This window comes from Pocillopora verrucosa, chromosome 14 (genome assembly GCF_036669915.1).
Source record: "Pocillopora verrucosa isolate sample1 chromosome 14, ASM3666991v2, whole genome shotgun sequence".
NCBI classification, from domain to species: domain Eukaryota; kingdom Metazoa; phylum Cnidaria; class Anthozoa; order Scleractinia; family Pocilloporidae; genus Pocillopora; species Pocillopora verrucosa.
Window position 1 is genome coordinate 15,950,148 of NC_089325.1, and position 11,200 is coordinate 15,961,347.

Genomic DNA, 11,200 nt, shown 5'->3' on the forward strand with positions numbered 1-11,200 from the left:
CATGACTTTTCCCTTGTGTTAAATGAATAAAGGAAAGGGTTAGCCCATACGAAACTTTGCAGTATACGCACATACGTACATGAAAGTTGATCTTCCGCGAACGTTCAACTTTGCGACCACAACGTCCTGGGGGAAGGCCCATACACGCTCCGTTTAGGGAGGCATGAGATCCAGGAGAAAACAGCATTACAAGGAAAAGAAAACAAAGGAGACAGGAAAACAATTTGACTGCCATTCTGTCCTCGGATACTTTTCGATCAGTAAGGATCTGTTTCGGGTTGCTGCTGTGAAATGCTTGTAGGCCGCTTATTTTATATCTCAAATAGGCTGAAACGACTTTAAATTATTTAAGAAAAGTGACAGAAGTCTTTTATCAAGCGGTCTACTAAGTAGAAAAAAAGACTAGAAAGCAATCAAACTGTCCGTGAAAATGAAAATAGTTGGCTTTACCCTTTTCATAAGGATTAATAAAGAGTGGCACACAATGGGTGCTCACTAATTAAATATATGGATTTAATTGTAGCATTATTTACTGGTTATAAATTTAGGTATTAAGTCCTCGGGTATCAATTACGTCCTTTTAGTTTAAAAGATGTACCCATTTAAAGGAAAATATATAAAAAAAAAAATTCATCATGATACTTAGTAAACTCGATTGACTGCACACGTCTTTGAAACCGTCAACCGATAGAAGATGTCACTTAAAATGTTTCATAGTTATTCCACTATCATTGTTATTGTTATTGTTATTTTCATTTTTTCACTATCTTTTCATTTTTTTATTGATCTGTACTTTGGATCAGAACCGACAATGTCTTAACACTCGTTTATCAGATTTCAAATTCGAAGGAGTATCATAAGTTTAGTCATGAACCAACATGCCCCAATACTGTCAGTCAAACTAGGTAAGAAAGTTTAAAAGATCTTGCAAAAACGATTATTATTTTCTTTCCCTTGCTAAGTATTTTTGAACTCTTACTTTACTGATGTAAATTTAAGAAAATTTGATAGAAGTCAATGAGAATCGACTCCCACATTGAAGATGACCCATATGAGCGTCAACACTTAGCAATCGAGCATAGATATCATTTTCACGTGAACGTAAGATAATCCATTCTAACCAACTCTTAACCGCAAATTAGTGAGTTTTTAGCTTCTTTCTTGAGTAGTAAGAGTAAATAAACCTGGCCCTATCCTTAAAAAGAGTAACCATCCACCCGCTACAGATGCAATATGTTTTAAAAAAAAGCTGCTGACGGAGCCATCACAGTGAGATGGAAAAAAGGAGGAAAAAAAATCAAAGAAAGTTTTGGAGGAATTTTCAGCTTGCCTAAGGTGAAATATCAAGCCATGGCTCAGATAGTTTCTTCAAAATTATTCCGCCCAGCGTATTTTAAAACGCTGCGTTTCAGTGCGGACAGATGAAAATGAAGGCTATTGAAAACGATGACGAACAAATTAACAGATTTGATCTGTTCCAGTCTTAAGATGGTGTATAACCTTATGATGTTTTCCTTGCTGTTTATAAGCTTTGTTCAATGTCTTCAGCTAGACATAGCCTTGTACAATTCGCGAGCCAACTTCAGAAGAAGAATAGGGATCATGCAAAGATTGGTATTATTTTCAATCCCATGTCCCACTTTGTGTTGAAAATTGAGGACCCCGCGAAATCATTGGTGTGGTGAGAAATACTTTGCTTCACTTTCGCCTACATGAAAACGAAGACTTTTGAAAACGTATAAGTGTGGCCATGGTTCATTCATGTATAGCCTATTTCAAAAAAGCGCCTTATACTTATTTCCGGTTTAGTGACGTTTCCAGGGCAACAACTACTTTGTTTTCAAAGGCAATTGTTGCCGTAATTGACCTCAAACTTTAGTCTACAATTCTAGTCTAGGTGTATTTAACTCTCCAGGGTTAGCCAACAAAACATTTATTAGTTTAATGGCCGAGCAGTTTGGAGATTCAGCTAATGATTTGAAGTACCGGGTAGTCAATCTCGGTTGACATATATTCCGACTTCTTTCACCGCCTCTATCTCTAATTCATTTGTTAGTGCATATGATTACTAATTTTTATTTGTAACTACGTGATTTTGCTGCCAGCTGAAGTCAGATAACTTCTGAAGATTTCGAAATATCTTTAACGATTTTCGCTATACCAGTACCAAATCACCAGTCAAGGCTCGAGATATTTTTTGTTTTGATAGCAATATAATTGTCTTTTTATGAAATTATCTAAAATGTTAATTTCGTGTATGATGTTCTGGTGCCTAAAACTGGTTTGGCTTTTTACTATAATCAGTCATAAACAGCCACTGATTAATAAAGTTTTATAAGTGTTACTTTCATCCCTAAGCCTACCGTAAGAATTCTATCCCGCTACATAGGAGGAAAATATGCTCAGTAGAGCTCTGAAATGCTCCTCTGAGAACTAATTGCTACATAAATTTGCCTGTCTCGCGCTCTTCAAGAGACAAAAGAAATATGTTTTGAATGATAAAACCAGCACACTCAAATGATGATTAATCCATCCTTGCGTAGCACCGCGTACTGAAAAAAATTAATCGAGAGCGAAGAAAGTTTTATTGCATCTTCTCGTCCTTTAAATGTATGCCAACCTCCCTTTATCGTTTAAGAAGGAAAAAGCGAAATGAATTCAGGTTTTATTCAAAGACAAAACCCCGAATTATTCCTTCCTATATTGTTATTCTAATGATGAGGTAATAAACGCGTGAAAAAACTCGACAAGGGCGACAATTCATCGCACCTTCTATGAATCTTGGTTGAGTTTCGATCTTGCGTCATAATCGCACTGTCACGGTTAGAGATTCGTTCTGCCAACAGTTATCGCCAGTTTGTTTCACAATGAAACATCTCACCACGAAAAACGTTCGCCTTTACTTCTTTACTGCCTTTTTTATCTGTTTGGCCTTCCGTTGCCTCCTGGGTATGGCCAAAACCACGCGAAGTTTCAGTCGCGGACAGAGAGCGTTTAAAGATAACACCACGGGTTTGCCAGACGTCCTCAAGCGATTGAAATCCTTGGAAGAAAAGTAAGACTTGGAGATTGCTTAAGAACCGAGTTTGAATCATTGCACCTGAAAACGCGAGCGGCAAAATTCAACTCCGTTCCTGTTCTTCCAACCCGCGCATTCCACAGAAAAAACAAACAAGCAAACAAAAAACCAAAAAGAAACCTGTAATTCACAACAAATACAGAATTAAATTATTACCAAAACGGTTGGAAGGCAGACGGCAAAATTTGAATTCTAATGCGCACTTTCTACGGCTATAACGAACCGTAAACCACCGGTGTCAGTATCATAGTAGGACGAAATGAACGAAAAGATGTTCTTCAAATTTGGGAAGTTATGATCGATTCGATGATGGGAATTATTGCATTACCGTTTAGATAAGGACATACAGTATCTCCTTTATAGAAACGTTTTTAAATCAATTGATGGCATGACAAAACAAGGCGTAGGAAAGGATTTCTTAGAAGCCTTTTTCAGTCTCGATAGCCTCGAATTGCAAAAAATTGATTTAACTTAAGCGTTCATTCAAAAATGCCCATAAAAATTTAACTTGACACACTATTAGCCTTTATATATCTCCTGCATTATTTGCCTTTATTTTAAACCAGCGTTTACACTAAGATACCCGAGAAAAATAAACTAGATAGAATGTTATAATTTTCTTTCATTCTGTATTAATTCAGGTCATCGCATAATCATTCTTATAGTGTTTTAAATAATTGCTTGAAGGATGAAAGAATTTTACTTCAAGAATTCAGTTCGTGTTCGATGTCAAACACCAATCCTAAAATTGAAATATCTTAAGGAGGTTCCATAGAGTTTTTGCTAAATGTTGGCACACGCGCCAGCGTCATGTTTTTCTAAAAAAAAATTATGTTTTCACTTTTCAAGGTCACTAACAACTATCAAAAGGCAATGAGCAAGGTTCGGACTATCGTTTGCTGTAGTAAATATTATAAAATTAAGCTAAGGCTCCACGAAGGGAGACGCTCGCCAGCGATAATTTGGGTTTGCTTTTGATTTTCTTCAATTTGCTTTAATGAAATATCTCAAAATTTTCACAATTAGTGAAAATTTTCCTGCCGATCATTTAAAAACAGAAAAAAAGGGGTTACAAAGGCAGTCTCCTCGCTATTTGCAATTTTGATAACTGACTCTTATTGTCAGCTTCATGATTGTTCGTGAACCGATGATTTCAGCTGATGATAATTTTTCGAGGTTATTTAAGAGGCTTTACTTAATGATGCCATCAGAACCTGATGATATTTAATATCAGATTTTCTTCTCTGCAAATTTCGTCCAAATTAGTCTACTTTTTACTGTGACTATTTTTAATTTTTTTTTTTTTTTTGCACAGGATAGATGCGTTACTGAAACCAAGACTTCAAGACTCGTGGCTTTTGGCCTACCTTTTAGGTTTGAATAATAACGGATCCTTTGGCTTTGTGTAAAGTATTCGAATTAATAGCGTGCAAGATAAGCTGTTCGCGAAGTATCGCAGAAAGTTAGGGCTTCGTTCAGGGAAAAAGAGGCGTTTTGGAAATTAAATACATTATTTTTCCAGCAATGCTAATCTTAATCTTAAAAGATTATCTGCGAAATACTATTTAAGATAGAAACTGCAGGTTTGTGATGGCTCAACGCTACTTACTGAATTTATTAAAGATTGACAATTATGAAAGGCCAACCAGAGATTGTCAGTTTGAGGCAAGAGGATACAAACAAAAATAAACACAAAGTATAAACACCTACAAAGAAATAAACAGAGATGGTGAGCCCATAATTAGAAAAGAAAAACTTGTTCAAAAAGGTGGGAAAGGATCAAAATATACCATTGTACAATCAGTCGGTTAATGACAGACAGAAAGACAGAAGTATTGAGGCTTAAGTGAGTCAAACAGATAGGAGACCAAATGAAGTAATATAATGAAAAATTTAGTAAACAGAGATGCAGAGAGACTCTTGAAATGACAAAGGGTGAGCAGTGTTGAAATAATTTACGGAAAATAGTTTCTATTTAAAACCGGCAAGCCGTACTGAGTTTCAGTGTGTTATTTTAATGTGTAGTACGATATATGTCGCTATATCGTAGGGGTTCATGGGAGAAGTAACATGAAAGGCTTAATGGGACCACCTGGGCCACCTGGACTTCCTGGAAAACCTGGACGAATCGGAGAAAAAGGTGAGCTATTGAGGAAAACCAAAGACTAAAACTAAAGAAGAGAAGCATATCAGTAGCTGAGCAATTTGTTTTAATCATGATAATGATCATAATAATAATGATTATGATAATGGTGGAGGTAACTTGACAATTTTATCTCTGAATAAGATGAGCTGATTAAAGTGAGAACTGAAAAAAAATATTGAACAGGAAAAAATCTCCATTTGTTTACAATGTCAATCATTTTATGCTGCAAATGGTTGTAACGAAGAATATTCCTAACGTACAATATGAAAGTGGTATGAGGCTCTGTCGCAACAAGCCCAACAGTTCATAAAAACTGCACAAAAATCCACCACAATGACAAAATATGTTCAGCAGATTCAAGCGATCATCTTCGAAGGTGCTCGTTTAAAATGTTCCATTTAGTTTATTACAAAGCAAACAAATTTCTCCAACCAAAAAGCCGACGTTTCAATTAAATTTTTGACAGGAGAAGAGAGAAAACCAGGAACCATAAAATCTGTTCCAGGCTCTCCAGGTCCTAAGGGGGAACGTGGAGCACGTGGAAGTCCTGGAACCCAAGGGGCTAAAGGAGAGAAAGGGCAACCTGGGAGGTCCGGTGTGAAGTATGTTCGCTGGGGAAGAACCACGTGTCCCAGTGGTGCTCAGATTGTCTACAAAGGTAAGGGTCATTAAATAACTAGAATTGCACGTCAGTTTCAAGAGGTTGAGAAGTACACTACTCAATTTTATGACGTAGTAGCGTCATAATCATGCGTCACATTCGAAATTCCCGATCGAAGGGTTTTTTCCCCCTATATAAACGGATTTAAGGTACCAGAATGCCTTACTAAATCGTTATTTCACTGAGTGCAACACCAGTGAGTGTTGATGAAAGATTAATCTTTTTTTTACAAAACTTTAGTGCTCCCAAATAGTCGAGTAACATACCAGAGTTCCCTTTTTATTGAATCTTGCTTTTATAAGTCGAGAAACAAGGGTCATCAACAATTTTCATTTTAGGATTGATAGGTGGCGAACGTTACAATCATCAAGGCGGTGGAGTAAACTATCTCTGTCTTCCAAGCAGCCCAAAGTATGACAAGTACAAAGATGGACGTCAGAGCGCGGGATTCGTGTATGGAACTGAGTATGAAGTAAATTCTTTCAACCCTTTTACGAAATCCCTCGATGACCACGATGCACCGTGCGTTGTATGTTTTGTCAGGTCACGTGCCTCAATGCTTATGATGCCTGCAAGGAATGATTGTCCATCTGGGTGGACCGAGGAGTACCATGGGTACTTGATGACTGCATACTACGACCACAAGAAGCAGCGCGACTACGTATGTGTTGACAAGGACGCAGAGGCTCGCCCAGGTACGGCGGTAAGCAAAGATGGTGCATAACTGTACCCCGTGGAAGGTGTTTGTGGTTCACTCCCGTGTCATCCATATGTCGCCGGCAGAGAGTTGACCTGCGCTGTATGCACCAAGTAACAGGAGGGCAGATTCCTCTTGTTCACAAGCGGACATTATTAAACCTTGGGGTCTTGATTCTAGAGACTGTAGCGATTATTTTGTCAAAGAAAAGGTATTTGTACTGAGTTGTAGGAATAAAAGGTAAAAAGCGATGGCTAAATTTTAATGAGTCCTTAAACCATGGCACTTGTATGTCTTTTGCCTTGTCAGCAGTTTGCCTCTATTACCTCTGATTTCTCTCTAACTCTGCCAACCAGCTGTTGAACTTGTCTACGGCCCAAGCCTATTCCATACCCATAGGCGTACGGGCCGGGGGGGCGGGGGGGGCTGCAGCCCCCCCAAAATTTTGGGCAATTCAGATTTTTTGGGCAGCAAGAGAAATTTGGGCAAAGCCAGTTTTTAAAGATGTTTTCAAGTTTTTTATTGAAATAGATAGATATTTTCTATTTTTACCTGAATTTAAAAATGGAAAGCCAGTTAAATTCACACGAGAAAGCGGTTGCCTAGCACGTGACGAGCTTCTGGTCATTAGTAAGGGGGGGTTATAAGTTGATATACGTATTTCTATTTTTTGTGTTTGTTCTTGGGCATTGTACTGTACTGTACCGCACTGCACTAGCTGGTGTTGTAAATTAATTAGAATCAATTTCCGCATAGCTTTGTAAAATAATATCGTAGATTATCGACTGGAGACTCTCAGAAGATCGGAGTCACGTGCTAGGCAACCACTGTCTCGTGTGAATTTAACTGGCTCTACCATGGGCTTTAAGTGCCTAAAGCCAGTTAAATTTACGCCCGTAGTTTCGTAAAAAGTTACGCGACCGTGGAAACTGTTAAATTCACACGAGACAGCGGTTGCCTAGCACGTGACGAGCTTTTTTGTACACTATACATACCAAAAAGTTCGGTATCTACGTCCACTGTTACGGGCATGTGCTCAACCTCGCACTTCAGGATACTATGACACAGATTGAACCACTGCAAAACGCTTTGGGGACTATCCAGGCTCTGCACAACTTTTTAGATGCGAGTCCCAAACGACACGCCCTGTTTAGTGACACAGAAGTACAAGGCGAGGATCTGAAACTGACGCTGAAGTCATTGAGTGCCATGCGATGGTCATGCCGGTGGGAAGCCGTAAAAGCCGTATACGGGCAAATAGAACGTATTGTAAAAGCCCTGCTCACGCTGTCTGCAGACAAAGATCCGAAAACCTACTCTGAGAGCAGAGCCTTGTTGACCGCCATTTGTGACTTGGAGTTTATCTTCGGACTGTGTTTGCTGAAAGTAATCCTGAGCAACACCAGTAGTTTGTGTCGATATCTTCAGGGGAAGACGGTTGACGTCATCTCCGCTCGTAGAAATGCCGACATGACCATTCAGACCCTACGCCAGTGTCGGAATGAAGAAAGTTTCAACAGCGTATGGCAGTTAGCATCAGCAATGGGTCTGAAAATTAAGAAGTGGCTGACCAATTCTGAGTTTGAATTACGAGAGGCCAGGGCACCCAGACAGACGCCATCGCTCCGCCTTCAAGCCTTTGTAGATGAACGACAAACGCAGCTGACACCGGAATCGCACCACTGTATTAACACCTACTATGCTTCCATCGACAAGGTGCTGTCCGTGCTTGAGCTCAGGTTTAGCAGAAATGACCAGGATATCCTCTTTGCTTTGGGAAATATCTGCCACAGTGAAACACCTGATAAAGAAAGCTTCTCCCGCATTGCTAAGTTTTACAACATCGACGGCGAGATTCTGGAAGCCGAGCAGAAAATGTACGCGAGTTTTCGTCATGTGCGCGGATTGGGCTACACGACTGTTTCAGAAATGCTAGAGACAATGCGTGAGAATGATCTATTCGATAGGTTTCCAGAGTTTTCCAGTGTGGCGCATATCCTTGCAGTGATACCTGCTACATCGTGTTCAGCAGAGCGATCATTCATCAGTGCGTTGCGCAGATTGAAAACTTACCTCCGCAGCACCATGGGGCAACAACGTGTCAGTAACATTGCACTTATCAACATTGAAAGGGCGTATGCCAACTCTGTAGTCAACAATGACATGGATCGTATCATTGATATCTTCGGTCGTCGAAATGGCAGAGACAGTTATTTCTTTTAAGTTTTAGTGTTTTTTGAGCTCATATGATAGATTCATAGGTAAGAATATATTCACTTCATATGTAGGCCATTGTTAGTGCATCGTATGACCCTCGTTTCCTTCCAACTGTTTCGTAAAAATTTGGGCAACTTGTGAGAATTTTTTGGGCAAACGGTTCACTGCCCCCCCTGGCAAAAAAATGCCCGTACGCCTATGTGTTCAGTGAAATTCGGCCCAATCGTGGCTCACAAAAATACGCAAGTCATTTCATATGACAAGTAGAAAACAAACTTTTCAAGGCGAGTGTATTATGAATGAACAACAGCCGAATTCACTAAGAAATGAAGATCGCTCGGAATGACAGCGCCGTAAAACTCGGTTGCAGTGAATGATCTGCCCTTCCACTCAACGCATCGGAAATGAAATCAGGACAAGCTCTTATTTTTTCACTCGAAGGGTGGTCGATTTAGTTCCTGAGGCTTGCTCCACTGCGATGACCGAAGATCGCCATGATTAGCTAGCCGCGATAGACCTTAAGTCGCTCTGACACCGTCATGATTAGTATGAATTTTAACAGTTATGCCAGGTTATATTTTTCATCATTCCTGTATTTTTCTGTTTGAAATCGAAACTTTATATATTATACAAGTGTTAGCTGTGTTTGATTTTTATTACCGTACGTAAACTCGCAATCTAACTGAGCGTGAAAACCGTTAAAAAACTCGGACTGTCTATCTTGTTTCATGTTTGAGGATTTTTGTCTCTGCTCACGTTACAGTGACGTAAATTACTGCGTCTGGCATTTTTGCAAACCTTGCTCGCTTGTTCCGAAATTTCACTTTCAATTAACGAAAGAAAAGCTAGAAAGAAGTCCCAGAAAAGGTCGGACATAGTACGATTTGGCAGATGGCGTGACAGCTTTAGCTCAGTTCTATGCTCTATACTCTCATAGAGCACGCTCTTTCAACCAAGGACAGTACGTGTTATATCCGAGCTTTATTATAATGATAATTTAGTTCTGATCAAACCACATCGCGCCACTCCCAACGTCAGACCCTCTAACAGTTAAGAGCAAGTTGCATTTTGAGACCTTGTTAATCGTCCTGACAGCCGTCCGCATATTCTCTCGTAAAGCGAACCTATTGAGCGACACAAGACACAACGAGTTTCTATCGGGAATACTAAAAGATAATTGGGAGTTTTCGCCAACGCATTATTGATTTAGTTGATATCAACGACTTGGTCACCAAATTCGGGCTCGGTTCAATGGAACTCCAGCTGTATTTGTTGTCGCACCAGTAATAATCGTGCCACCTTGTAATGCTTGCCGCATTTTGAAATAACATTTGTCTTACTCTGTTATAACACTTGCCGTGCCTTGAAATGACACTTACCGCACTTTGTAATCCAAAAGCTGTCACACCATTTTAACAAGAAACCATTATAAAGTGCGACAGTTTTTTTTATGACCAAGAGCGACGGGACCTGGTCTTAAAAAGTGAAAAAATTTTATTACATTTTGCGACAGAACACTATACCGGCTAATGAAAATACCTAATGGGAATACTGAAAATTACACAAAAGCTACCCAACAACATCTTGACTCGGATAACTGTAACTGTTGCCTAGAGACGGTGAGAGAAAGTGAAACGGTGAAACGCATTCTTAGCCTGTAGAGCAGACGTAATTTTGGCGAGCGAGTGCTCAGTAATTTCATAACGAATATTATGGCCGCCATTTTTTATTTTAATGGCAGCGGAAGGCTGTGGAGAGAAATAAATTTGTACCAAGGGGGCGGTCGACGATCAAAAGTAAGGGGAGGGATGGGGGTCGGGGAGTGAAATAACAATAAGACGCTTGCATTGCAGGCTAACGCATTTTGAAATATTTACCTCTAGCACCAAAAATTAGAGCCTCCAAGACGAGAATCGAAACTAAGACCTCCGTATTTTACGCACTGAGCCACAAAGACTCTACAGAGAGCTAAGTTGCTACTGTGTTGATATATGGCAAGCGTTCTGCATACTGCGATAATGATAATGTAGTTTGCACCTTTAATAAGGGTAACCAAGGTGTTACTTTGGAACTAACAACAGATTATCACACATTCACGTCACTCCTTCAGAGAAAGATTGAATGAGTCTGAAAATAATTTGACTCATATTAGAAAACTGAAAAGGTCAACATTGATTTTACCTGACAAGAATGATATTCCTTATAATGGCCAACCGTTAAAATCGCTAAAATTTAATTGAACTTTTAACCGTGAAAGGGCTGAAAGAAAGATATTTATATAAAAGAAATATAAATTGAAAGCTGAGGAGTTTCTAAAAGCTTATCGAGAGATTATAAATAGTATGCAACCTCTCGCCTAATTGAGCAAAGGAAAATTATAATGACAGCAAATGGAGTTAA

The 11,200-nt window shown here is 39.3% G+C and overlaps 2 protein-coding genes across 2 annotated transcripts; both read left to right on the plus strand.

The window, feature by feature from the left end:
- Window positions 1-2,824: 2,824 nt before the first annotated feature.
- LOC131797183 (short-chain collagen C4-like) lies at window positions 2,825-6,828 on the plus strand. Its single transcript, XM_059114812.2, has 5 exons — window positions 2,825-3,055; window positions 4,395-4,453; window positions 5,130-5,219; window positions 5,692-5,883; window positions 6,225-6,828. The coding sequence occupies exons 1-5, from the start codon at window positions 2,868-2,870 to the stop codon at window positions 6,608-6,610; spliced, it is 915 nt and encodes a 304-aa protein (XP_058970795.2). The 5' UTR covers window positions 2,825-2,867; the 3' UTR covers window positions 6,611-6,828.
- Window positions 6,829-7,642: 814 nt separating this feature from the next.
- On the plus strand, window positions 7,643-8,806 carry LOC131797218 (zinc finger MYM-type protein 1-like). The gene has a single exon (XM_059114843.2). It carries the CDS (start codon window positions 7,643-7,645, stop codon window positions 8,804-8,806), a length of 1,164 nt encoding a protein of 387 aa, XP_058970826.2.
- The last annotated feature ends 2,394 nt before the right edge of the window (window positions 8,807-11,200 follow it).